The 25,473-nt window shown below is 37.7% G+C and overlaps 1 protein-coding gene across 1 annotated transcript in view; it reads left to right on the plus strand.

The window, feature by feature from the left end:
• LOC131035924 (uncharacterized) overlaps positions 1–24,644 on the plus strand; it is a 74,340-nt gene extending 49,696 nt beyond the window's left edge. Inside the window, exons 8-11 of the mRNA XM_057967694.2 lie at positions 22,993–23,235; positions 23,352–23,455; positions 23,605–23,935; positions 24,156–24,644. Of these exons, the coding sequence (XP_057823677.2) occupies positions 22,993–23,235; positions 23,352–23,455; positions 23,605–23,935; positions 24,156–24,554 (1,077 nt within the window). The 3' untranslated portion in view covers positions 24,555–24,644. The remainder of the gene's footprint in view (positions 1–22,992; positions 23,236–23,351; positions 23,456–23,604; positions 23,936–24,155) is intronic.
• Positions 24,645–25,473: the final 829 nt, after the last annotated feature.

The raw sequence follows: 25,473 nt of genomic DNA on the forward strand, positions 1-25,473 counted from the left end.
CCTGACGGTTGGCCTCTTCACCAACTGATTAAGTGGTATATATCCTGGGATTGTATCGGGTGCAGGGAGATTATGATTGAAGATATATTTTGCATATTGTTGTACTATCCATTAAATGATGCAATAGAGTTATATCATTCTTCCTATGTTGTTGTGATTGTTATTTGTGTTTTATGCACACTGTAGTTTCTTTGTTTATTCCGTGAAGTTAAAACATATTCATCTTACGGAGTAAACATATAGTCAACGTCGGACAAGAAGTACGAAGAGGGAAATCTTGAGCTCAAGACATATTTTGCCATCTATCCATCTCAAGGGAACCAATAATTGGAGGATCCGAACCGCCAACACTCGGACAAACAGAGCATAAGAATGAGTTAGAGCCTAAAAGTACTTGGAGTGTTGGGGACTCTAGAGGTGGACGTGTGGAGGACAAGTGTGTGGCCAAGAGTGTTGTGAAAGCGCCAAAATGTAGTTGTCGGAACAGTCCACCTAGGTCTGGCACACAAGGGAGTAAGCAAGCGAGAAAGATGGTGACTCATCCGTCAAGTCCGAATGTGGATCTATAGAAATTGCTGAAGTTTAGGGGAATGGGTCAGGGGATCCTATGAGGCAGTACAAGATGTGTGAGACTATATGGTTGGCAAGCGGCCAGGATGATAGAGACTATTGGTTGAGGTCATTCCCTGCAACATTAAGGAGAGTGGTGATTGATTGGTTTTCAGAGTTGGAAGAGAAACACACGGAATCGTGGGATAGACTAGAGAAGGCATTTCAGGAGGAATTTTGTTGATGTTTTATAGCTTCGGTCAGAGTAGTCTCATATGTATAAGTAATGCTAATTATTGTTGATATGAATATATACATATTAATATATGTAATAATAATAAGTGTTCTTATTATTATTATATATATGTATATATAAATATACATAATTTATATTTATCATTGTTTATGCAAAATCGAATATTAGCACCGTATCTATATAAGTATCGATTATATTGATCAAATGAAATGATCAATATAAATCGATTCTCCACATTAAATAGTTCGATATCAATTTATCCCTGTGTATATCAACTTTAGTCGATCTCCCTTCAAAGACGATTATGAGAATCGTTGTCTTGCATATCGCTTTACGACTTTCGGTATAGAGACATATCAAAGAAGAGATATGTCTCCACGTACGTGGAGGCATGTCTATTCATCGACATGTCTCCATGTACGTAGAGGCTTTTTTGTCCATTGACATGCCTATACCGTAAGGTATATATCATGATGCAGTTCAATTTTAATAGGCAAGTACAGTAATCGAAAGTGCAAGCCTTTAGATATCGATCTCCTTCATTCAGCAGACTCTCAAATACGTTATGCATTAAGTTGTGTTCCCTTCACATGAGCAACAACCTGCACTCAAGAGTTCATTGTCATATAGTTTAGTGAGAACCAAGTATTAGAAAATAAAAACTACTTACATATCTAATCTGATCCAAACTTTAACATGGTATCAAAGCTAGTTTGAAGAAAAGATCTGATCAGATTTATAAAAGGGAAACAACCAATCTCCATTAAAAGTTCTAGAATTCTATATTCGACAAAATGGTGAATGGAGTTTGACCTGAGGACCGACTTGAAGGAGCTGCAAATTTTGTATCTTGGAAGTTTAGAATGATGCTCGCATTAAAGGAACATGAATTAAACACTCTTGTGGAAAAGGCCTTACCCATGCCCAATGAAGAAGACGAAAAACTCTTATGGACAAGAAATAATAATAAAGCTATGAAACTATTGGTGGATGGAGTAAAAGATCACATTGTTCCTATTATCTCAAATCTAAATACTACTTATCTAATGTTTTCAACACTAGAGAACATGTTTGAGATAAATAACACTAGCAGGTTTCTTGCTCTAAAACAACAACTACAACACATCAAAATGAACCAAAGTGAAACTATCACTTCATATTTCATGAGGATAAGGAAGCTAAGAAACCAATTGTCTACTATTGGTCACACATTCGATAGCAAGGAGTTGACTATGCTGGCACTCAACGAACTTCCTACTTCTTGGGAATCATTTATTCAAGGAATTAGTGCTTGATCCAAACTCCCCAAATTTGATCGATTGAAGACTGATTGTATACAAGAAGAATCTAGATTGAGCACTAGAGGGACTGGAATTAACTCCCAAAATGAAGAAATGCACGCCCTAAACTCTCAATATCACAAAAGAGGAAAGAGGAATAACTCCAAGAAGAGGAGAGGTAAGGACTCAACTAGGAAGCAATCTTTCAAAAGGAAGAGGGACCTATCTAAAGTACAATGCTTTAGATGTGATAAATATGGTCACATTGTTGTAAAGTGTCCTAACAGACCTAAGCCTCAAGCCTCGATTGCTGAAGTCTGTGAGCCCAACACAGACTCTGAAAGACTTGTATTCTACTCAGCTCTATCTAGTCAAGTATCAACCAGCGTTAACACCTGGGTAATAGACAGTGGGACATCTCGGCATATAACAGGATTCAGAGAGCACTTAGACACTATGATAGAAAAATATGATGAGGAAGTCACAATTGGGGATGATTCAAACTACCCAGTGAATGGGATTGGAACTTGTACCATTAAACTAAAATCAGGGATTGCCCTTCAATTAACAGGTGTACTATTTGTGCTAGGCATAAAACGCAACCTAATTTCCATATCAGCTCTTGAAGACAAAGGATATAGAATCACCTTCATGGATGGAAAAGTCTTAGCCTGGCCTAAGAACTCAAACATCAAGAAGGCTCACACCATTGGAGTTTGACATGGGTGCCTATACAAACTTTGCATCTCTCCTTCACAAGCATTTATTCATGAATCTTCTAACACTTGTGAATTATGGCATAGAAGATTAGAGCATCTTCATTTTCGTGCTCTACCCTCTATAGAGAAAATGGTGACAGGGATACCTAAGCTGACTCAAGAACATGAAGGAATCTGCAAAGGGTGTGCCTTAGGGAAAAATACCAAGGGCACATTTCATAATAGTGAAAGTAAATCCAAAAATGTATTAGAAATTGCTCATTCTGATTTATGTGGACCTATGTCAGTACCCTCTATAGGAGGATTTTTGTATTATGTTATTTTTGTAGATGATTATTCTAGGAAGACATGGATATAGTTTCTAAAGTGTAAAGAGTTTGATGAAGTCCTTAAAGGGTTTAAGGAATTCAAGGCTTTAGTAGAAAATATATCAAGTAAAAGTATAAAGACACTCTTAGATCAGATAATGGGGGGGAATACATCTCTAAAAACTTTAAATTTTTTTGTAATAATGTTGAGATTAAGAGGGAGTTCACTGTTCCTTACAACCCTCAACAAAATGGGGTAGCAGAAAGGAAAAACAGAACTATAGTAGAAGCAGCCAAAGCCATGATGCATGACCAAAACCTTCATACCTCATTTTGGGTTGAAGCCTTCTTGATAACAAAACTCCTGAAGAAGTATTCACAGGAATCAAACCAGACATAGGTCACTTAAGAATTTTTGGCTGTCCTGTTTACATTCACATACTGTTGATGTGTATTTTGTACACAATCATACACAGAATAAAATACCTAAAGGCATCTTATCCTCTCTTGAGAAAATAGTCTCTAACTGCTGAAGATTCGCGTAAAGGATCAGTTAGGTAGACTCCAAGGTTCTTTTAGTGGGATCTCCACGTGTGGACAAGCTCCAGTGGTATGATGTGATTTGCTGGAATCACAAGGGGACTTACATTGAACTTCCGATCTGCTTTGCTGGACACAGGCTCTTACTAACTTAGATTAAAAAAAATAGAAAAAGGATAAGGGCGAAGAGAGGATCTAATCCTAATACTAAGAATGTAGGAGCAATGACTTGACCTTTTGATGAAACTCTAACTAGGTCTTGTTTTGACATCAATGGAACATCTACACAAGACTAGTGCAATCTTCTAAGGGGAGCTTTATGATGTTCAAGTTATCACCGCAGGCATAGATACCATCCAAGTTGATGCATATCAATGAAGAGGCAACAAATTGAAATTGAGCTTAGGCTGAATGATTCCAGTTGACTACGCAAGGCAAGTCTGCAATCAACAAACTGCTAGTAGTATGGATGTACGAATTCCACCATTAATCAATCACATTTCCTCCATTCATCTAATTATCTACCATCTAAGATTGAAGACTTCAACAAGAAACCATGCAAATTGCAAGAAAACGACATATTTCACCATTACTTCAATGAAAATGGAGTTTGTTTACAATCAATGGCAACAATTTCTTGCCTTGTCCTCCTATTCTACTCTAATTGCTATTCTATCAACTATATTCTAACTCTTCCAACTATTTACAACTCTCTCTAATCATCTAAAAATTATTTTTACAAAATGAAATGCCTGGGCTTATATAGTGCCCACAATACAATTTGATGGCTTAGATCAATTCAAGATCAATGGCCAAGATTTTACAATGAAAACCCTAATTAGGGTTTGTTACAACCATTACATAACATTTAATGCTTGACCAATGATAAAATTGTATTGCTTGGACACATGTCCCTTCTAGAAAAATCGACCAATGGATAGCCGGGGTAGGTACATCGAAGTTTGTGCCACCTTCCATGAGTTAAGTACATTGAATCTGGACATGCTGAGGTGGACTTCACTGACTGGAGAAATGATGACTAGGACGCCACCTCATCTGACACTCGAAGCTTGCTAGATATTCAATTTGATGTCGTTGAGAGGCTATCTTTAATTAACTCTTGTTCTAACTCCTTTTGTCCTTGATGTGCAGGATGATGTACCTCGCCTTGGAACGCTGGATTGGAAGAGGTCGCCCTTGTCTTGGCTTGATCGTCCTGGCGAAGACCGTCCTGGCGAAGACCGTCCTAGATCCGGCTTGATTTTCCTTGAAGAGACCTCCATTTGATGCCTACACAACATTTCAAAATTAGTAACAAGATTTTGCAATACATAACATAAATTAGAGAGCAAATTTTAGGAAACTTAATGATAAGTCCTTTATTAATCATTTCCTAAAAAAGACTGAGCTAAGGAAAAACAAAATTTCAAAATTAAGGCAATGACAATCAAAATTCGAAATTAAAACAAGAGATCTTGCCATACCTTACTTGAGAGCTTAACTCTAAAATGCAAAATGAATAAAATTGCCTAGGCAAAATTGACGTAAGATGGTCATCAACGTGATTCTTCTTCAAAAAGACAACTTCGCCACCTTTGATATGTCCTTGGCAAGTTCGTTCAAGTGAGATTAAGTTCGCACCACCTTTGGATAGATGTTTCGCCTTGGATAAAACTAGTGCCTTCTTTTGTTTTGAAATGAAATTCGCTCCTTCAAACACACTCGCACTCCCTTGATGATGTTTGCGCCTTCCTTGTCAAGACCCGCACCTTGAAGATAATTTCGCACTTCTCCCTTTGAGATCGCATGAAAAATGATAATGTGAAAATAATGATTCTCACCTCCCTTTATAGCGCTCATCTCACAATTACCACCTTAGGCCGACTTGATAATTAATAAGGCAAATTAAACGATTTTTTAATAAATAACAAGGCCGACTTTTATAAACCAATAAAATACCAAGCGCTCCTTTTGATTTTCTATTAATTAATAAATAATCAATTAAATGCCTTTGTCATTTAAATTAACAAATTCGATTTTTTACAAGGCAAAATAATTTAATTAATATCAAGCGCAATATTTAAATGCCATTTAATTGAATTTTCAAAACTTATCGAATTTTAGCATTTAAATAAATTCAAAAATGTTTGTTTAGCGTCCAAAAATGAAAAAGTGGGAAGATACGTACCTCATCGCCTTGGTCCCTGACTGAGGGACAGGAGCGATTTTGCTCTTGTGGGCCTCATTTCACTTCATCATCTTCGAAAATTATATTCAACGGATTCGCAATGCCTCCTTTCATTCATTCATGCCTTGAGATCGGTTGAAATTTGGCGAGAAAATCATCTACAACAAAAATCGCTCTGGTCCCTTCCTGAGGGACAGGAGCGAACTTAAGCATTTTGGTCCTTTGTTGACGTTTGATAATCTTCAATTTGTCTTCAACGGGTTCGATTGACCTCCTTTCTTGCCTTCGAACATAAAATTTGCTTGATCTTTGCCCAGATCGTACCTTATGAAGAACTTCGCTCTGGTCCTTCAGTGAGGGACAGGAGCGAATTTGACCTTCTAGGCAAAACTTCATCATTTCATTGTTTTTTGATCAAGTCTGGATGTTCTATCATGCTCATTTCGTCCTTCACCATGCCTTTAATGTCTCGATTCGTCCAAACAAGGTCAGGAATGGCTCAACTAAGCATTTTCGCTCTGGTCCCTTGGTGAGGGACACGAGCGATTCGCCTTGGTCCCTTGGAGAGGGACACGAGCGCATTTCGCTCTGGACCCTTGGAGAAGGACACGAGCGAAATTTGACTTTTCGCACTCTCGATCAGGACAATTTTAATGGAATATAACATTTAAGTATAAGTGACATTTCCTTCTATGTTTCTTCTTTCTTATACTTTAAGTTATATTCCATATATACTTTCAGGATGTTTGAGAGTGGTTTCAGACCTCCAGGAGTTATATTGCAAAATCTAGTTTTTGGAGGTTTTTCAGTTTCCAGACTTAGTCAAATTCAGGATCAGGGCATTCCAGACTTAGCCAAATTTCAGGATCAGGACCTCACTCAAGCCGGACTTGCTACCCTGTTGATCTCCCCGACAACACTTCAAGTTATATTCATTTGATAAAATGTACCTCTTTGGACCTTCTCACATCGTCAAGACGTTAAAATCTTGCAAGGACAAAGCAAAATTGGATTTGTAGCTCCGGTCCTTCACTGAGGGACAGGAGCGATTTAGGCAATTAGCACTGTTAGGGACGTCCCAAAAATCTTCAATTTATATTCAACGCATTTATCTCATGTTTTTCCTTGTTTTTGAACGTAAACTTGCCTTGACCCTTGCCTGGATTCTGTCTAATGAAGGAAATCGCTCTGGTCCCTGGGAGAGGGACGAGAGCTACAAGGTACCTCGCCCTGGTCCCTTGGAGAGGGACAAGAGCGAACTAGTCAATATAGGTCATTTTCCTTCGTTTTTGCATCTCAAATTATATTCATTTGGCAAAACATCTTCCTTTGGACGTCCTCAAATCATTAAGTCATCAAAATCTTGCAAGGACAAGGCGAAATTGAATTTGTAGCTCCGGTCCTTCACTGAGGGACAGGAGCGATCTTTCCCCTGGAGGCATTTCTGTGCTCATGAAAATCTTCAATTTATATTCAATGGAAAGATCTCGTCGTTCTTCATCACTTCAAACGTAAAATTTGTCTGGACTCTGCAGGGACGATGAGATATTTGAAATTGAGCTCCCGTCCTTCACTGAGGGACAGGAGCGATTTTGCTCCTACAGGCCAAAATAACAAGATTTTTCACATTTTAACACTTCACGAGGCGAAAACAAATCATTTGAAATGCCTAGGATCAAAATTCAAAAAAGTCAAAATTTGGTCAAAAATATTCAATTGGACAAAAATTCACATTTCATCTTCAACACTTAGACAAATTTAAGCTCTGCATCAACATTCCAATTGAAAATTAGACCATTCTGGCGAATTCATTGCATTCAAAATTTGCATTCTAGAAAAGGAAATTCAAAAAGCTCTCAAAACCGACTGGATTTTGGCCTGAAAAGACGGTAATTAAAACCCTAAGGCTTGACCCTAAATCCAGACAACTAACAAACTAACAAAACCCTAAAAAAGCAAAGCGAAAACGAGCAAAACGAGCAAAAAAAAAAAAAACATGGGTCCCCATTTGCAATGGGGCGATGTGTGAAAACGTCACAACACATACCTAAGGAGAAAAGATCTAAATTAGAACACTCTGGGAAAAAGGGAATCTTTGTTGGGTATAGTGAAACTTCTAAAGCCTATAGGGTCTATATTCCAGGTCGAAAACAAATTGAACTAACCAGGGATGTAATATTTGAAGAGGATGTTGCATTCGAAAGATCTAAGGATGTTAATGAAACAGAAGATGAATCCCCTCAATACAGTGAAAAGGATCACTCCTCCGAGATTCAGAGTGAGACTCACGAATCAATTGAAGGTAACAATCACATTGAACCTATGGACTATATGGTTGAACCTAGGGACACTAATGTGACTAAGAAAAGACCACTATGGGCCAAGAAGATGATTGAGGAGGCTGAAAATTATGCAGCTGTAAAAGGAACTTTCAGGGAAAGTAAAAGACCTAATAGATTCTCTAGCTACATTGCTCTAATGAGTGAAATCATAAATTCAGAACCTTCTATTGTTGAGGAAGCCTTCTAACATCAAGCCTGGAAAGAAGCCATGACAGAAGAGTATAAGTCTATTCTCAAGAATGATTTCTAGGACATTGTGCCTAGGCCTAAGAACAAATCAGTAGTGTCTTCTAAGTGGCTTTTCAAAATCAAACATGTTGTAGATGGAAGTATTGAAAAATACAAAGCAAGGTTTGTCGCCAGAGGTTTCTCTCAGAAAGAGGGAATTGATTATGAAGAAACATTTGCTCCTGTTGCCCGATACACTTTTGTCAGAGATGTGATTGCTAGTGCTGCATCTAAAGGATGGAAAATCCATCAAATGGATGTAAAAACTGCATTTCTTAATGGTGTAATAGAGGAGGAAGTCTATTTGGAACAACCTGAAGGATTTGTAGTGCATGGACAACATTCTCATGTTTGCAAATTGAAGAAAGTCTTATATGGGCTCAAACAGGCTCCTCGGGCTTGGTATGAAAGGATAGATCACTATCTATCAGGACTTGGCTTCTCAAAGAATGATGCAGATCCAAACCTTTACTTCAAGGTAATAAATGGAGATATGTTAATTCTTATCCTTTATGTTGATGACTTGTTAATAACAGGCGAAGAGCATCTCATCATCAAATGTAAACAAGACCTTGCAGCCGAATTTGACATGAAGGCCTTAGGGCTTCCACACTATTTTCTCGGTTTAGAAGTATGGCAGCAGACTGATGAGATCATTCTAAATCAAGGGAAATACACTATTGACATTCTAAAAAGGTTTGGAATGATGGATTGTAAGTCTATGTCCACTCCCATGGAAACAAACTTACACAAGTTAAGAGAGGCAACTGCAAGCTTTGAATCAGTAGATTCCACCCTGTACCGGCAGATGATTGGATCATTGATGTACTTGGTCAATACTAGACCAGATATTTGTTATGTTGTGAATGCACTTAGTCAATTCATGTGTGAATTGAAGCAGTTACATATAGTTGCAGCAAGACACATCTTGAGATATCTTAGTGGAACAATTGGATATGGCTTAAAGTATAAGAATATAGATCTAAACTTATATGGATATACAGACTCAGATTGGGCTGGAAGTGTGGCAGATTGTAAAAGTTTATCAGGGTGTTTCTTCAGTTTAGGATCAGCTATGATATCCTGGTTTAGCAAAAAGCAATCTACAGTTGCTTAGAGCTCCACAGAAGCAAAGTACATTGCAGCATCTATGGGAGCACGAGAAGCAGTATGGTTGAGAAAACCCCTTGTAGGATTGTTTGGACAATCCTTAGATCCTACTATCATCCACTGTGATAACCAGAGTTGTATAAAGATTTCAGTAAACCCAACATATTGAAATACCTTATCACTATATTAGAGACATGGTGGAGAGAAAGGTAATTCAGTTGAGATGTATTAGTACTGCAAATCAAACAACAGACATTCTCACCAAGCCTCTCGCCAAAACAAAGGTAGAACACTTCAGAGGTAAGCTTGGTATGGTTGAAATGTAAATTTTGATTTTTGAGTCTCAGCACTATTATTGTACTAATTTATTCTAAAGATGTTTAATATAAACTCTTTCTGTCATTATGGGCACCTGTGTACATCATTAAGAAGTGACGACTTCTGAATGATAATCACTTGTATTTCTAGTAGTTATTGGAAGGTGACGACTTTACAATAACTCTATAGTCTATCATGATAGATATCATATGGTTGATATCTGTGAACATGTCATGATAGTACATATCTCTTAAAACAATTTTCAACTACATATCATAAGGTTGATATCTTGAAATTGTTGAGATATGTCATGGTGGATATTAAGTGCTTAATATCTATGAGTAATCCATGATTTTCATACATCCCTATGGTAGGCATCATATGGTTGATGCTAGTGCACATAGCATATTGGATATGTTGAGTTCTGGTGAGTATCATAAGTGTTGATACTTGTAAGACCATTGCTCCTGATATCATAAAATGATATCTACTACACTGTGTAGTTCTTCTATGAATACCTTGTAATTCTCCTCCCTAGCTAAGAGGGAGTGTTGATGTTTTATAGCTTCGGTCGGAGTAGTCTCATATGTATAAGTAATGCTAATTATTGTTGATATGAATATATACATATTAATATATGTAATAATAATAACTGTTATTATTATTATTATTATATATATGAATATTTATATATACATAATTTATTTATATAATTGTTTATGCAAAATCGAATATGAGCACCGTATCTATATAAGTATCGATTATATTGATCAAATGAAATGATCAATATAAATCGATTCTACACATTAAATAGTTCGATATCAATTTATTGCTGTGTATATCGACTTTAGTCAATCTCCCTTCAAAGACGATTATGAGAATCGTTACTTGCAGATAACAGTAATAACTAACGATTCTTAGATTAGAAGAATCGTTAACTGCTAACAAACGATTAAGAGGAATCGTTGTTTGATTGTCAACTGAATAACAAACGATTAGGAGAATCGTTGTCTTGCATATCAGTTTATGACTTTCGGTATAGAGACATCTCAATGAAGAGACATGTCTCCACGTACGTGGAGGCATGTCTATTCATCGACATGTCTCCACGTACATAGAGGCATGTTGGTCCATTGACATGCCTATACCGTAAGGTATATATCATGATGCAATTCAATTTTAATAGGCAAGTATGGTAATCGAAAGTGCAAGCCTTTAGATATCGATCTCCTTCATTCAGCAAACTCTCAAATACGTTATGCATTAAGTTGTGTTCCCTTCACATGAGCAGCAACCTGCACTCAAGAGTTCATTGTCATATAGTTTAGTGAGAACCAATTATTAGAAAATAAAAACTACTCACATATCTAATCTGATCCAAATTTTAACAAATTTAAACTCTCGAGGGATGACAATGAAGTTGTGGCAGAAATTTATAATACCAAACAAGGGAAGTATGAGAATGTGAGAGCTTACAATCGTAGGCTCAAGGAGTTGTTGAGTAATATGGAGAACCAGCCAGCTGACAAGTTGAAGAAGAGGTAGTTCGTGGAGGGACTAATCCCCTCGTTGCACAATAAGATGAAAATAATGCTTTTGCCCTCATACACCGATACCTATAATCGGGCAATGGACATCAAGAGTGAAAACAAAACATTCTCTTGAGGGAAGAGGAAGACTAACGATGATGAGAGTATCGAAGGTAGTAGCAATGAAGAATCCAAAACAGTTCAGGTCCTACGATAGGATATGATGAGAATGATGAAAGATTTGAAGGCACAAAAAGGAAACAATAAAGAAACTAATTTGAAAATTAGAGGTACACAATTACTAGTCATGCAGGGAGATTCCACTCCATCAAAACCACAAAACGCATCGCCAAGCAGTTATCGAAATCAACAAGGAGGACGAAATCAAATACACCACGACTCCAGAGGACGTCCTATCATATAGTGCTAACAATGTAGTGAATGGGGACACTTTGCCAGAGATTGCTAGAATAAGAAAGACAACGTGCACATGGCGTGGGCCAAGGACTCGCGAAGACACCGATTGTCTGAAGCAGATTGGGGTGAATATGCTAGTTGTGGAGGATTGAAGTCCTGGCAATCACCAGGTTGCAAGCAAAGAAGGCAATATATCTAGATCCCCATCTGGTGTAGGAGATACTATGATAGTGAATGGGGACACTTTGCCAGAGACTGCTAGAATAATAAAGACAACGTGCACATGGCGTGGGCCAAGGACTCGTGAAGACATCAATTGTCTAAAGCAGATAGGGGTGAATATGCTAGTTGTGGAGGATTGAAGTCTTGGCAATCACCAGGTTGCAAACAAAGAAGGCAATATATCTAGATCCCCATCTGGTGTAGGAGATACTTTGATAAGCCAAACCTGGTGTGGAACAGGCGATGGTGAGTGAGAGAACCTCCAAGGAGGCCACCAATACTCCATTACGGTCGGAGTTGGAAAAGAATATTGTACGATAGGTCTTGCAGACAACAATACCTGTAAAGGTAACATACCTTCTACAAACTATGCCACAATTGAAAATGGAAATTTCTAATAAAGTCAGTGATGACGTAAATGACGAGAAACAAGATAAGCCACAAGAGGAATTGACAGTGAAACCATCATGGGAAGGTAACTATGCCATTGGTCCTATGTTGCTAACATTGAGCATCGGGAGGGAGTTGACTGTTGTTGAGATGGAGCTAATGGGGAGTCAGTTGACAAATATCATTGTGGACAATTAGCTCGGGAGTTAATTTGTTGTCAGAGGAAACTTGGAAATGCCTCAAAAGACCAACACTTCGGCTGCCCACCTTCGACTTGGTAGGTGCTGACCAACACAAAATCAAGTCGATGGGGATGTTGATGGTGCAAAAGGTAATGATTAGGGCACAAAAATTGATGAATGTGGATCCACAGAAATTGCCGAAGTTCAGGGGAATGGGTCAGGGGATCCTATGAGGCAGTGCAAGATGTGTGAGACCATATGGTTGGCAAGCGTCCAGGATGACAAAGACTACTGGTTGAGGTCATTCCTTGCAACATTAAGGGGAGTGGTGATTGACTGGTTTTCAGAGTTGGAAGAGAAACACACAGAATCATATCCAATTGTATTGCATAAAGAGAAAACAATCATTTATCTAATCAACAACATATATAACTTAGCATTAGTATCTGTAACATCTAGTTTGAATTTTTTGTCACATCCTCAAGGCATTATGCACAAAATCCTCGTGTAGCAACATCTTAATACATAGGTCCTACAACTGAAAATGCATAGACCTTATAGCAGAAATACACAGGTCCTGAAATAAAAAAGAATTCAAACCCTTTCACCTTCTTGTAGCAACTTACAAACCCGTGAAACTATTTTGTGACAACTAGAAGAAAGCCTATAGCAATTTGTAGATTTTTGGTAGCTTAGCTGCAAGTCAACATCCAATTTGAAACTAGAAGTCTTTCTATAGAAACCCTCCTAAGGAAGCAAGTTGATATGAAGCCACAAAGTAGCAAATACACCAAAAATGAAGAAAATAAACAACTAATGTTTTTGGTGATGGGGGATTATTTGTGGACCCGGATGCTCCTACAATACTTGGTCAAATTGTCAAACGTAGTATTACAAAACCATTCTACTAAAGGTAGATATCCTTGTAGTTAATTATCAATTCCATCTACCCATTTGATTAAGCGTAATAAGAGGAACTATGCATGACTTCAATACTCCTTGACAAAAAGATATCTATCCAAAAAGTGATGAATATGGAATCTGTTGATGTGTTTTCTATGATCCCTCGAACACGGAATAAAATAATAAGTATTCTATCCTTTCTTGAACAAGGAAACCTCAAATGCTAAACAACGTGATCAAATAAGGCAACCCCAAGGTTTACAATGCAAACAATGCGAGTTTACGATGGATAGACTTAGTAAATGACGTGATTTTGCTGGTTACACAAAAGGATTTACGCATTGTTGAAACTTAAATACTAAACTAACTTGACTTTAAATAAAAGAAAAAAAGATGAAGGGTTGAGAAAAATCTAATCTAAACCTACGAACAATGATAATAATGAAATGTGCCTAGATAGATGGATTCCACAAATCAAGCCTTGCTTCGTTGTGAGGAAACAGCTACAAAAAACTGATGCAATCTCCAAAGATAACAAAGGATTTTCATATTGTAAATATTCATCCAAATACCCAATTCTAGCACAATCCAAATGAAGATCCAGAATCAAACTAGTGCTAAATTAGGTTCAGACTAACCATACACTGCGGTTTGCAATCAACAAACTACAAATGGTATGAACCAAAATTCCATCAAACATCTTCACATTTCTCCATTAAAATCAATGAAATTCAACTAAAATTTGAAGAAGTAGAAACCATGCTAAATGTTGAAACAACACTTAAAGATCCACCATATCTTCAATGAAATCATGCATTCATTCCAACATAGTCTTAGCAACAATCTTTATACCTCTCCTACTATTTCTAACTCCTAATTATCAACTACTAACCTTTACAAATTAGAAGAGCAAGCCTTACATAGACTTCCCAATTACAAATGAAGGACCTAGATTGAGTCCAAATCAATGGTTGAGATAATTCAAAAGAAACCCTAATGTGGATAGTTACAACTACCACCTACATTCATTTAATGTCCTCCAATGAGAAAAATACGTTGTTTTGAATTCACATCCTTTGAGGAAAAGGACCAATGAGAAAATTGAGTTGTTACATTTAATTTAATATCATTCTACACGTCCACTTGTCTTCTTTGTAGGATGAGTCAAGTTCAATGAACTTGGGCATGTCGGCATGGCATCACTTGATTGGTTGAGGTGAATAGGCACCACATCAGCTTGCATATCTTATAAACTTTCATCTCCTTGCTCTTTGGTCCAATATCTCTTGATACTCAACTTATTCCTTCTTTTTGACGGATTCTGATGGGTCATAATCCCAAATTGCATCATCTTGATCAAGTTTCTAATTTTGATTAATTCTTCTAAAACTATCACAATGTACTCCTTGATCACATTTCATCTTCATGTTTTGGAATCTTCCTTGTGTTCACTATCCTTAGCTTTGATTTTCTCATCCTTTTTGTGCCTTGAACTTGTCTTTCCTTCATTTGTACGCCATCACTATGAAGTGTTCCTCATTGTGAGCTAGTCCTCATCTTAACTTTTGGAAGTCTTTGTCTTGATAATCCTTGATTTCCTTGTCGTTGTTGTAGAGTCCTTCGTTTAAGGTCGTGTAGAATCCTTCATGATAAAATGATGTCTTGAAACACCTCCTTGCATTACTTGATCCTCTTGAATGTCGTGACGAAGTGTGAATCTTGATATTGTAAGTCCTTCTTTGTTCCATTCTTTGAGCTTATCTTCCCTTGACTTTACTAAGTATTGTCTTTGTTCCGCATTGTTGTAGAGCTCTTCATCCTTTTCATTCACCTTCCTTGCAATTACATAAAAGAGAAAACTTTGAACCATGATTATGAATAAAGCAAGATGTAAATAACTGTGATGTTAATTCAAAATTGTGCACTATAACTTAACAATAATTACATCAATCATGAAACCAATCTCAAAAATGATGTTTACAATTCTTTTACAATTTGATTGTCATTTCTTCTGCTGGAAATTGCTCCTGTTCAGGTCTGTAAATGTCTGATTCTATGAATAAAACACATTAAGACTAGGTATATTGCTTTGTATTCCCTTAAACACTTATCTCCTTGCGATTTTTGTCATCAACCCCTTTCTTCTTCATGAATACTTGGCTTTGCACCTGATTCGGTTGAATTCCTCTTCGCTACTGGAAACTATTCCCTCTTGCTGCTATAATTCGCAGTTAATCTGCTCTGCTCCTTAAATTTATTCAGATTGCATATGATATAGTTTGCAGAATGATTTTGGTTTCATCTTTATATGCCTTCATGCAAACACCTCTATACTTAGCAAGGGAGGGGGTCGGCTATGAAGCATTTTCCTTTGTTTCTTAATTTGAAAGTTGTTTTCATTTTGATTGTAAGTCGGCCTCTTCCCTTTGATTCACATTTCACTTAAGTTTTACACACGTTTCACCTTTTTTTTGAGGTAATTTGGCCCTATTCACCTTGGATTTCATCTCACACATTTTGTAGAGATTTTTTTTCAATTTTTCATCCTAGGTCGGCCCGGACCTATTCTTTGGCAGGATTCCTATAAGTATGTAAGTCAGCCCTATTCACCTTGGAATTCATCTCACACATTTTGGAGAGAGTTTTTTTTTCAATATTTTATCCTAGGTCGGCTTGGACCTATTCTTTGGCGGGCTTCCTATAAGGACAACTAGAGCACATTTTTGAGGTACCCAACGACTGTATGGCACAAAATGAGGGCAGATTTGGACCGATGGGCGCAATTTACCCCTATCCAAGGACTTCAAGGTGCATATCAAGGTGTTACAAGGACTGCATGGCACAAATCAGGCCTTGTCTAGAACTCTAGGGCACTATTTCAAGGTGGAGGACTATCCAGCACAAATTCTACCTCCTTGTGGATTTTTTGGATCAAATCCAAACTTCAAATCCGAATGTGGCATTTTATTTAAGCATTCCATACGTCAAACATGGATTTTGTATTTCAATTTGAGAATTCCATATTTCACCTTAGGACTTTACATTTTGAGTTTGAATTTTCATTCCCTAAGTTTGGATTTCTCAATTAATTCCTTTCTTAATCTTGGATTTTGATAGGAAACATGTATGAATGAAGGATTTTCAAGCAAAGTACATTCCAAATGTGGATAATCAAAGGGGAAAATCGATTGCATCAAGTATTTTGAATGAGATGCAACCTTCAAACATAAATTTTGAAAGGGTAAATCACCCTAGTCCTAGGATTTTGAAGGGTACACTATCTAGGCTTGGATTTTCCAAGGGGAATAATAACTTGAAGAAGGGTAATCCTTTTCTCAACCTTGGATTGCACATTTCAAACAATAACTTGAATTCCACATCTCAAACAAGGATTATAAACAACCCGACCTTGAATTCCACACCTGAAACAACGATTACACTTTAAAATTGCACTCTTGTCAAGGATTTTCACAAAATTTTCCCTAATTTTCCTCTCTTGCCAAGATTGGAAAATCCGACCTTTTCCTTGTCAAGCTAACATCCTTGGATTTTTCATCATTTTTCTACATTTAGCATTTCCAAAATCTCAATTCCCTATCAATCTTGTCCTGACAACATTTTGCAACATTTTTTCCATTTTTAACAACTTTGACAACATTTTACAACTTCTCTTGCAATTTGACAACATCTAGCAACATTGACATCATTTTGCATGTTCGACCTCAATTCTCAATCTTAATGTTTATTCATGGATTTTGGACTTAAAACTTCAATTCCTGACTTGATCACACCCTAAGGATAAAATCTTGCACTCTAACTCATTTCAAGGATTGATCAAAGTGTTATTCTCAAATTTTCAAGACAAAACTACCTTCTCAAAAAGGCTAAAAGACTAAAACCATTGCCGAGCTAAAACAAAACTAAGCAAAACTATCTAATCTAGCAAGTGAAAAAAAGTGGGGTCCCCATTTGCAATGGGGCATGTGTTTTTACAAAACAATGGAATCCATCTCACTAACATTTATCCTTTGAACCCTATGAAGTTTTTGCACATTCTCCATGAATTTTTATAGAAAGTGCATCAGCCATCACATTCCTTTCCCTTTCTTGTTGACCATCACAAGTCTTAACTCATCGTTTTGCATAACCATTTTGTTATTACCTTGTAGAGAGTTGCTGCTACAAATGTAATTAGAGTTTTCATGACCACTTTTTAACCTTTTTAAGTTGTTCCCCATCAAAGAATGTCATTGCTTCTCAAAAGCAGATAAAATTGCTATCATTTCCATTTTGTAACTTGACTTTAAAGTTTAATGTATTATTTAACTTGAGTTAGTAACAATCAAATGCTAGTGGTCTTCCTTTCTACAAGTGTGTACTGATCCTATAAGCCAAAGAACTAGACTTTAAAAGAAGGGGTTTACTGATAATACACTGCAGCTATGATTGTTTTTTCTTTATGCAATACAATTGGATATGATTCCGTGTGTTTCTCTTCCAACTCTGAAAACCAGTCAATCACCACTCCCCTTAATGTTGCAGTGAACGACCTCAACTAGTAGTCTCTGTCATCCTGGCTGCTTGCCAACCATATGGTCTCACACATCTTGCACTGCCTCATAGGATCCCTTGACCCATTCCCCTGAACTTCAGCAATTTCTGTAGATCCACATTCATCAATGTTTGTGGCATAATCGTTACTTTCTGCACCATCAACATCCCCAACGGCTTGATTTTGTGCTGGTCAGTACCTATCAAGTTGAAGGTGGGCAGCCAGAGTGTTGGTTGTCTAAGGCATTTCCAAGTTTCCTCCGACAGCATGTTAACTTCTGAGCTAATCGTCCACGATGCTATTTGTCAACTTCCTCCCCATTATCTCCATCTCAACGACAATCAACTCCCTCCCGATGCTCACCGTTAGCAACATAGGATCAATGGCTTGGTTACCTTCCCGTGATGGTTTCACTGTCAATTCCTCCTATGGCTTATCTTGTTTCTTGTCATTATGTTGTCACCGACTTTACTAGGATTTGTCATTTTCAATTGTGGCATAGTTTGTAGAAGGTATGTTATCTTTACAGGTATTGTTGTCTGCAAGACCTATCATACAATATTATTTTCCAACTCCAACCATAATGGAGTATTGGTGGCCTCCTTGGAGGTTCTCTCACTCACCATCACCTATTCCACGTCAGCTTTGGCTTATCGGAGTATCTCGTACTCCGGATGGATATCTAGATATATTGCCTTCTTTGTTTGCAGCCTGGTGATCGTCGGAACTTCCTCGTCCGAATCCTCCACAACTAGCATATTCACCCCTTTTTGCTTCAGACAATCGGTCTCTTCATGTGTCCTCGGTCCACGCCATGTGCACGTTGTCTTTCTTATTCTAGCATTCTTTGGAAAAGTGTCCCCATTTACTACATTGTTAGCACTATATGATAGGACATCCTCTAGAGTTGTGGTGTATTTGATTTCGCCCTCCTTGTTGATTTTGATAATTGCTTGGCGATGTGTTTTGTGATTTTGATGGAGTGGAATCTCCCTACGTGACTATTACTTGTGTACTTCTAATTTTCAAATAGTTTCATTACTGTTTCCTTTTTGTGCCTTCAATTCTTTTATCATTCTCACCATATCCCATCGTAGGGCCTGAACCGTTTTGGATTCTTCATCGCTACTACCTTCGATACTCTCATCATCGCGAGTCTTCCTCTTCCCTCAGGAGGATGTTTTGTTTTCACTCTCGATGCCCATTGCTTGGTTATAGGCATTGGTGTATGAGGGCAAAGGCATTATTTTCATCTTATTGTGCAACAAGGGGATTAGTCCCTCCATGAACTACCTCTTCTTCAACTTGTCAGCTGTCTGGTTCTCTATCTTACTCAACAACTCCTTGAGCCTACGATTGTAAGCTCTCACATTCTCATACTTCCCTTGTCTGGTATTATACATTTCTGGCACAATTTTATTGTCATCCCTCAAGAGTTTAAATTCCTCTTGGAATGCCGCCTTCTGGCTATCCCACGATTCCGTGTTTTTCTCTTCCAACTCTGAAAACCAGTCAATCACCAGTCCTCTTAATGTTGCAGAGAATGACCTCAACTAGTAGTCTTTGTCATCCTGGCCGCTTGCCGACCATATGGTCTCACACATCTTGCACTGTCTCATAGGATCCCCTGACCCATTCCCCTATAGAGTGGTGGTGGAACCATAGAGGTGATACCCTTGAATTGCAATCATTTGCAATAAGATTGCTCTCACAAGTAGCTAGCTCTTCATCTTGTGAGGGAAAATTGGATTACTTATATTTTTATTCATTCATTGCAGAGGAACCGATTAGGGTCAAAGAAAGTAGAGAACTTGGTGTACATTCATAGCTCACTTCTTTTCTTTCGTGTTGGTCCCGCATACATGGAGGGTCCTTCAGCAAAATGGGACCAAATTGCACCTAATGGAGAAGCTGCAGCGATGTTGGATGAAGCAGTTGAACTAGATGGCTTTAATGAATTACCCCTAGTTCTACTACCATTTGAGGAACACAACCTTGAGAGTGATGATAATTTGGAGAGCATCATAATTGAGGACCTTGAAATGGATGATCAAAATGTTGAAGAGTAAACGATAGAATATAGATTTCTGATTTTTGTTTTTTGTTTTTTGTTTGCATATCAACATCAAACTATCAATATTTTTGAATTTCACTATGTAATGATAATCTAATATGAAATATGTAGTGTGAAATTTGAACTCTTTGACACAATGACATTTGTGTCTTTGACATTTTGATTTGTGTATTTAAACTTTAATGTTAATGTTAAACTTTACAACTGTTATTTTTTTCAATGTTCGAACTTCTATGTCATGATATTTTTTGGAAATTATTGAATTATATAAAAATAAATATTGCTGTTTTCAAGTACCCTCATCTATTGGGAACCTTAGCCACACTGGTACCAGTACCAGTCTCCGAAGTTTCCAAGTACCCCTGTCTCTTGGTAACTGTTGTCATTTTATGACACCCTTGGTCCATCAGTGAGAACCGATCAAAGATATGTTCCATCGACCAGCGCTGCCCAGTTGATCAAGGAGAAAAGCAGTGAAATCATGGTTTGAAGTGTTGCCTTGTCGGAAGTTCCTTGGCCCTCTCTTTCTTTTCTTCGGAACTCCGGAACCCCAAGGTTCCGAGTTTCTTTGCCTTAGCCTCTTTCTTTCTTGCTCCGGAATTCCAAGCTTCCGAAGTTCCCTTCCTTCCCTTAGCTTTTCTTTTGTTCTCCTCCCCCTGGAACTCCGTAACCCCTAGGTTCCGAAGTTCCTAGTTCCTCAACCCCGGAACTCCGAAACCCGTAGGTTCCGAAGTTCCTAGTTCATCTAACCCCGGAACTCTGGAACCCCCAAGTTCCGACTTTCTTAGTTCATCTAACCCCGGAACCCCCAGGTTCCGAAGTTCCTAGTTATCTAACCTCGGAACTCTAGAATCCCCAGGTTCTGAAGTTCCTAGTTCCTCAACCCCGGAACTCCGGAACCCCCAGGTTCCCAAGTTCCTAGTTCCTCAACCCCGGAACTCCAGAACCCTCAGGTTCCCAAGTTCCTTGTTCTTCAACCCTGGAACTCTGGAACCCCCAGGTTCCCAAGTTCCTTGTCCAACTACGGTGACCCTGGTCTCGGAAGTTCCCCAACTACAATAACCTCGGTCCCTGAAGTTCCCCAACTACGGTGACCCCGGTCCCCGAAGTCTTCTAAACTTGCTTCTAGCTTGCAACACTTCCGGATGGCGTGATCGACACTCAAGGCTTTTAATGCTCCGACAGTTTTGGTGACTTATGCACTTTTTTTGTGGAGCCACAGGGGTGCATTTAATGTTTTTGGCAGGATTTCCATCAAGGGAGATACGGGGCCATGCTGGGTGACTTATGTCATGTCTGACTTTGGAAGGTCAGTCAATCTATCTTCCTCAGAATTGTCTTTGGAGGTATGGCTAGGTTGCTTGCACGTACAAGTCAAGTGCATGCACTTCCCTGCACTTCCAGACTGACATGTAGGGGTCATGATCACCATTGTAACCCATTTTTTTTTATATAAGGTTGTTAAGCCTTATTGTGAAGGGTTCTCTCCCTACTGCCTGGAGTTTTCTCATGCTCTCCTCTTCTCTTGAAGACTTGTAATCTTTGCATTTCTGCAACTGTAAGATTGGCGTTTGGCCTTATGATTAATTGAAGAGCATTATTCTTGCCTTCTGTCAACCTGTGTGTGTTGTGTATGCTTTCTTACCTTCATCATAGGTGCGTGTTGTGGCTCTTTCTCTTCATATATGCTGTGTTAACTGGTTTTCTGAGTGTGACTTGTGGGAACCCTTCTCCCCTCTTGGCATTCAGTGGATTCTAACCTTCATCTATGCATTGGGGTTACTCATATAACTGAAAGTTGTGCATCTTTAGGGTGTTTCAGTTAATTACTTGTGTCATTTAGGTAGGGAGAGGAACTTTCTCTTCTTGTTGCATCACCTCCTTTCATTTTAAGCAATTCTCTCTTCCTTTTCCTCTGCAAGTTGTTAGGATAGGCTTAAGAGTTAGTTTTTAAGTGCTGAGTTGGTTCAACACCTGCACCTGGATTGAGAAGGAAGTCGGCCTTCTCCGGAGATTCAACCCCCATACGCAAGGTCCCACACTTCGAGGTTGTTTCAATGTTTCACAAGGTTGCTGAGTTGATAGCTCAGCAAGGGTGCAAGCTTTTGTGATAACAGTAACCTTGTAAAATACTCATAAAAATTCTCAGCAGCACCCACTGATTGTTTTTAGGAAGCCCCCCTCCATGGAAACACACCCTTAATCAAGGCTGTAAATATAATATCTAGATAATTCATTTATTTCATTGCTATATGAAGATCTGTTCTATTATATCTGCTATATTTTATTGTTGATATTGTGCTAATCTTCTATGCATGCTATTGGATCAGCCATGAACAATTGTTAAGATCGGAAGAATCTGTTATTTCTGCAGTAATTTTTGTGTACAAGCAATCAATGAATATAGTGAGATTATTTCAGATGTGTCTCAAACTCAATTTGTTCCGTTTTAGAAATGTGAAAAAACAATATTTAGTTCTGTTCACAAAGAAATTGAGGTGTTACCCCTACAATCTATATCAGCTTTCCCACAAACCCAACCTCAACGTTCTGCTGGAATGAATTTATGTTGTTAGTTTTCCTGCTGGACAGTGTATGCACGTTTTATTGTTATCCTTTGTTTCATTTTCGTTGCTATCTATTGACATACACTATTCGTCTCAATCATGCGTATTCACTCATACTTTTTCTTTCATTCATCAGTATTTGAGTACTTACAAATTTTACATTACCCATCACTATTTATCAAAATTAGAAACAATAACTAAATGACGTCAAATGGACATCCATTTAAAACAAGCCATTTCAAGCACCAGATATGAATCAAAAATATATTGTCAAACTTTTTGGGACTTCTTCATTATATACTTGCATTGAACATGCAGGTCATGGATCGCACGGAAAAGTTTATTCAACCAGGGCATGATGTTGTACTTTTTGTAACAAGGATTCAGAAAGTTTTCAACCCAAAACTAGAAATTAACTTCCTAAAAGCTCAACGGGATCTATTCCAACCAACTTCAGTATCACATCTACTATTTCATGGGACAGATGATGCTGGTGTCGAAGGTATAACACAGAATGGATTTCGGTTGCCAGCAGCAAATACAAAGAATATGTTTGGACGAGTAAGTACACATAATATTCAAAATCTTGTGGGAATTTGTAGTTCTTTCTTAATTCAAATGATAATAGATTGCAATTGTTGTTAATGAGCTTCCGAAGTTGTGCTTTGTGTTCACAGGGATGTTATTTTGCTACTGACTCAACAAAAAGTGCTCAAGCAATATATACGAAGGGTAGTAACAAGCTCTTACTGTGTGAAGTTCTTCTTGGTCGCACATGGACGTAAGTTTCTTGTGTTTTGTAGCTCTATATTTTACCAAAAGATAAACTTATTACTTTTTAGAGCATGTCTATTTCTAGAGGAATGCAGTTTTATTGTATTAGAATGGCTCGTGAGAGAAAATATGATCAATGCATTGGAAACCTTTCAGAGTACAAGAAGATCATCCAGAGATGGATAAAGATGAAATCAGAAAAAAAGGATACGATTCTTTGTTTTCAAAGAGAGGTGGCAGGGGCACAGGCGGCACACTTTACGATGAATATGTGATATATAATCCCAACCAGGCAAAACCTCGATACATTGTACACTATAAAAGTCAGCGTGAGCCACAAGCTCTGCATGCACACAATTTTCAGAACAACTTAACACGGATTTTATATGAACCATCCTTAACTTATAACGACAACGATCCCGGAGAGTACCATTTCCGACAGGCAGAGTCTCAATTCTATAGAATGTCTAGCAGGCGTGACCAAAAGGTAAGTTTTATCATAAAATGGATGTGCATAATGCTTCTTGAAACTACAGAAATGGAATTATCTTTCTAAGGATTTCGACAATTAGCCTGTGCTATTAGCTTATCCAATGGACTCCTTGTTCTCGCTATTTCTCTGGTAACCATTTATTGCATTTATCTGTCTGGTGGGAACTTTATCACTTCCCCATCTGAGTAGAATTTATGTTTTCGAATGCATCCAGGTTAAGAAGGTGGAGCTCATATTGAATAAAATTCTGCAAGACCGTTATGATACCGCAAAGCAAGAGCTTCAGAAAAATCAGGTCAAAGTGCAGGAGATGTTTGTATTCCATGGCACCGATAAAGCTGCTATTGACAAGATTGTGCAAGAAGGATTCAAGATAGGGGGCGAAGGTGTCAGTGTGAGAAATGGGGCTGCATATGGAACAGGGGTATACACAGCCGTAGATCCAGATATATCAGTGGGTTATAGCAATGGGTCAGGGATGATGCTTCTATCTCTTGCTCTGGTTGGCCAGGAAGGAATTCATTACAACAAAGGAGGTTCTGCTGATGTCTATGTTCTTCAAAATGCCGATCATCTACTTCCTAGATATATTGTTCACTTTGCCACCAATTGAGAAGGATTATTTATTTGAAACGAGTCATATGTTGGCTATCAAATTTTGTAGCATCCGTTTAAAACTTAAATTTAGCAATGCTTTCTTTCATTCTCTGCACATACAAAAACACCATAAACTAATTGTTTGTATTTTTCTTTACTAATTTATATTAAATTACAAGTTATAACTTCCAATAGGAATTTGCAGTGTTCTTACCATTTTTTATGACTATTAGGCTATTTGATATTCCTTCAACTATAAATTTTACAATTAAGATATATAATAGCAAAGAAACAGAAGAAATCTCGACTTCTCGGATACCATTATACTGAAAGTGGGGTCAAGGTTGAGGCTCTAAGATGAATGTGTTAACGCCCCACGAAAGTCATGTATAATCCAGACATTGCAGTCTTTGAATTTGCAGGATTTCTACCTATAAGCAGACATGAAGTCACAAAACCATTTCTAAAGATCAATTGGCAGGCACACAAGCAGCTCTTATTACATAAATATTATACTTTGCATTCCATTTCAATTCAAAGTTTTATAAGCTAAATGCACCATTATATTGTTCATAGGGACTGGTAAATTCTCCATCGTTATGTACTACTAAATTATTATTTTTTCAATTGACATATACTTAACTTAAACTAACCAAGCATTCTCTATCTAATTTAGAAGACCAAATTCATAAACATTCAACCACAATCGTGGCAACAAGTCTATGGCACCATTTAGATACTCACACTAGAATAGGGTCATCCTTAGATATATAGCTAATCTTTGAAGATTTATTTGTGATGGCCTTGCTTATGTATCCTTTTGGGGAATTTGAAGTTGTCATTTGTACACTAAAGATTGAGAAAACATTCTTCTTTTATGTGAGATCCTTGATCTTGCTTTGAAATTATAACTATTCATTAAGTTTATGTTTTCA

Source organism: Cryptomeria japonica, chromosome 3 (genome assembly GCF_030272615.1).
Source record: "Cryptomeria japonica chromosome 3, Sugi_1.0, whole genome shotgun sequence".
Lineage (NCBI taxonomy): Eukaryota > Viridiplantae > Streptophyta > Pinopsida > Cupressales > Cupressaceae > Cryptomeria > Cryptomeria japonica.